The following is a 2,854-nucleotide window of genomic DNA, read 5'->3' as shown; positions in this document are numbered from 1 at the left end:
GAAATGGGCATCATAATTTTTAATTGCATTGAACTGCTTTATGAAAATTCAGACTTAATATTCATTGTGTGTTTGATCTGTTGTATTGAAAAACTAACTTTCGTCCGCGGTTTTCTGCTCTGCGCTCTGGTTGTTGTCTTGTTGAAATGTTCCCTGTTCCTTGTTACCATTCTCAATTCTGTTTAAATCTTGCATGACTATAAGGCTATCGTTTTCTTGAAATTCGATTTTGTAAATTTTTCACTTGCTCTAGTTATCAGTGTTTTACTTTATTCTTTAAATTCTTAAATAGCTGTGTTGTGTCTTCCGGTAACAGTCTTGTCTTTTGAATATCGTTATTAAATCTAAAAAAAAACATTCGGTCATATTTTAGGGTAAGCAACTTGATATGAACAATGGTGTTTATACGTTTGGCGATATCTTAGATAAGTGTCAAGTACCAATCCGTTATTGCGTTAGGGCTTTTATTTGATAGAACTTTAAAATATGTGTATAGAAGTAACACAACAAGTGCCACACATGGAACAGGTTCCGCTTACTCTTTAGGAGCAGCTGTGATCACCTCCGTTTTAACAGGGGTTTGTTTTGCTCAGTCTATTGCTTTCAATTTTGTGTTTTGTATTTTGTTGTTTATCATTTGTGTGTTACTACCATGGAGTTGTTAGTCATTCATTATTTTATGAGTTTAGATATCCCTGTGATAACTGCTGCAGCACTTTTGTGACTCGTTAATAATTAAGAAATACAGCTCCCACGTGTAAATCTCGATTCATTGTATGGGTTTAGTTTTCATATTGATTCTTTTAGTATTATCAGCTCTTCTATATTTGTATTAAGTTTTGGGTTTAAAATATTTTGTCATCGAGCAATAATGCTGTCAAAAAACGTCACACAATATAAAATGTTCTCATTGTTGAAGGCCGTACTTAGACCTATAGATGTTAATTTCTGTGTCATTTTGGTCTCTTGTATAGATTTGTCTCATTGGCAATCATACCACATCTTCTTTTTGTGTATGTGTACATATATTCAAATCATACAGTCTAACAAATAAGGTAATTAATTTTATTTAAACTCGGACCAATGCATAATTCTTTGTCATTTATATATTGCTGAAGTCTTCAAAGCGCTTATTAAATTAACGGTATTGTTCTGTGAAACTCTTCAGTAACACCATGGTCGAAATAAATTCTTTGGCCACTCTCGTCGTTTTGGACTATCACAAGTTTTTCTTATAAATGTTATTACCGTGTAATCTGAATTCAATGTTTGATCTTTTGCTGTCTGAAGTTCCTTTAGAAAGTAGTTCCCCTTTTCTTTGATTACATACGCACATGTTGGTGAAAGTGATGCGTGCATACTCCAAGGACTTTGATCGCTGAGTATTCCGTAAAATCTCACACTACATTGAAAACACTGAACAATGTTTTCGAGTCCAATATAATAAAATCCTGCTACAGCTAATCCATATATGTCAATATCAGTTTGATCGTTTTTACTTGCATATGACTCGAAAGTTCTTATTCGGGTATAAAGGACTTGAAATTTATCTTTTACTGCTTCGGCAATTTTCGACTTTTTGTCGGTAACCTTAAAATCTACTATTGCTTCTGTTATTTCATCGTCTGTTAAATTACTTCTTACATATCTGCATGTTGGGTATCTGGCTGCATGTGTAGCTAGAGGAAGTCCTTGTTGACAAATATTTGTCAATACACATCCACAATAAAAGCAACGCCATGTTTCTCCAAATCCCGTGTAAAGAAAGCCTGCAGCGCTAATACTTTGAACACATTCAGAATTTTCATCTTTCCATGTCTGGGGATATGAATCGATTCTATCTTGTACATTTTCAAATTGTGGCATACACGGTCCTTTACTTGATTCTATAAATTTATTCAGCAAAGTAAAAGAAATACAAGGGTAAATTTCAAAAAGAAATTGTTGTTCTTCAGCTTTGAATTTTCCTTTCACAGTGCATGCGACTGACCAATCACATCTTGATAAAGTTAACGATGTGTCAATCACAGAAGCAGCAAAGACACCGATATCTTCCTTAGCTGATGCTAGGGTTTTTTGTCCTTCTTTCTCGTTAACTGTTATTATAACTGACGAATTTATGTTACGTAAAAAGCGGAATTCTGCTATCACAGTTGGTGTTTTATACACATGATGACGATCTTGATATTTTAAATACTCGTTTAAATCAATTTGTAAACATAGTTTGTCAGCAACCACTAGCACTCCTAGAATATCTGTTTGCATATGTTGAATACACAATCCTTGAAACATAAGACTGTCTATTAAATTCCCTTTGCTCAATATATGTGTAAAGCTTGGTAAAACTAATATCACTTCAGTAATTAAGTCATCGAGCCATGTCTCTGAATCCGTTCTTATTACTTCGGCGTGCTGTAAAATTTTGAGTTTATCTAAGTGGGGTATTGCATAAGGTATGAATACTGTTATTATGTTTTCTTTTGTTATTCCGTCAACAATCATAGACATAATGTACTAAAGTACATTATTTCTTGCAGAAGAATGTGAAAACAGGAATACAGCTTTTTTCACAACTGGGGCTAAATTCCTATATACCTGAAGCATCTGTTCGCCGGGAGTATCACTCAGTCCGTAGCAAAGTATGTTATTGTCCGTAAGTTTATCTCGAATTAACTCGCAGGTATTCCCGTCGTCTGGGTCATAAATAAGTAAAACAATATCGGACGAAAAACATATTACTTTTTCCTGTTCCATTTTTGTTGAAAACTGTTGTTTGATAATAAAATTTGCAACTTTAAAGTATAATAGAACTTTCGTATTTTCCCCTGGATTAATTTTTAATCAACCAGGGAAC

General features: G+C 33.7%; 1 protein-coding gene across 1 annotated transcript; it reads right to left on the bottom strand.

The window, feature by feature from the left end:
* Positions 1-1,164: 1,164 nt before the first annotated feature.
* Positions 1,165-1,866, bottom strand: LOC134688077 (baculoviral IAP repeat-containing protein 1g-like). The gene has a single exon (XM_063548544.1). It carries the CDS (start codon positions 1,864-1,866, stop codon positions 1,165-1,167), a length of 702 nt encoding a protein of 233 aa, XP_063404614.1.
* Positions 1,867-2,854: the final 988 nt, after the last annotated feature.

Source organism: Mytilus trossulus, chromosome 10 (assembly GCF_036588685.1).
Source record: "Mytilus trossulus isolate FHL-02 chromosome 10, PNRI_Mtr1.1.1.hap1, whole genome shotgun sequence".
Lineage (NCBI taxonomy): Eukaryota > Metazoa > Mollusca > Bivalvia > Mytilida > Mytilidae > Mytilus > Mytilus trossulus.
The sequence above is the reverse complement of the archived record's forward strand: the minus strand, read 5'-3'. Positions and strand labels throughout refer to the sequence as shown.

What these genes read in the sequence shown, in the direction of transcription:
- LOC134688077 (XM_063548544.1), bottom strand. Translation starts at nt 1,866, where the DNA reads ATGCCACAATTTGAAAATGTACAAGATAGAATCGATTCATATCCCCAG.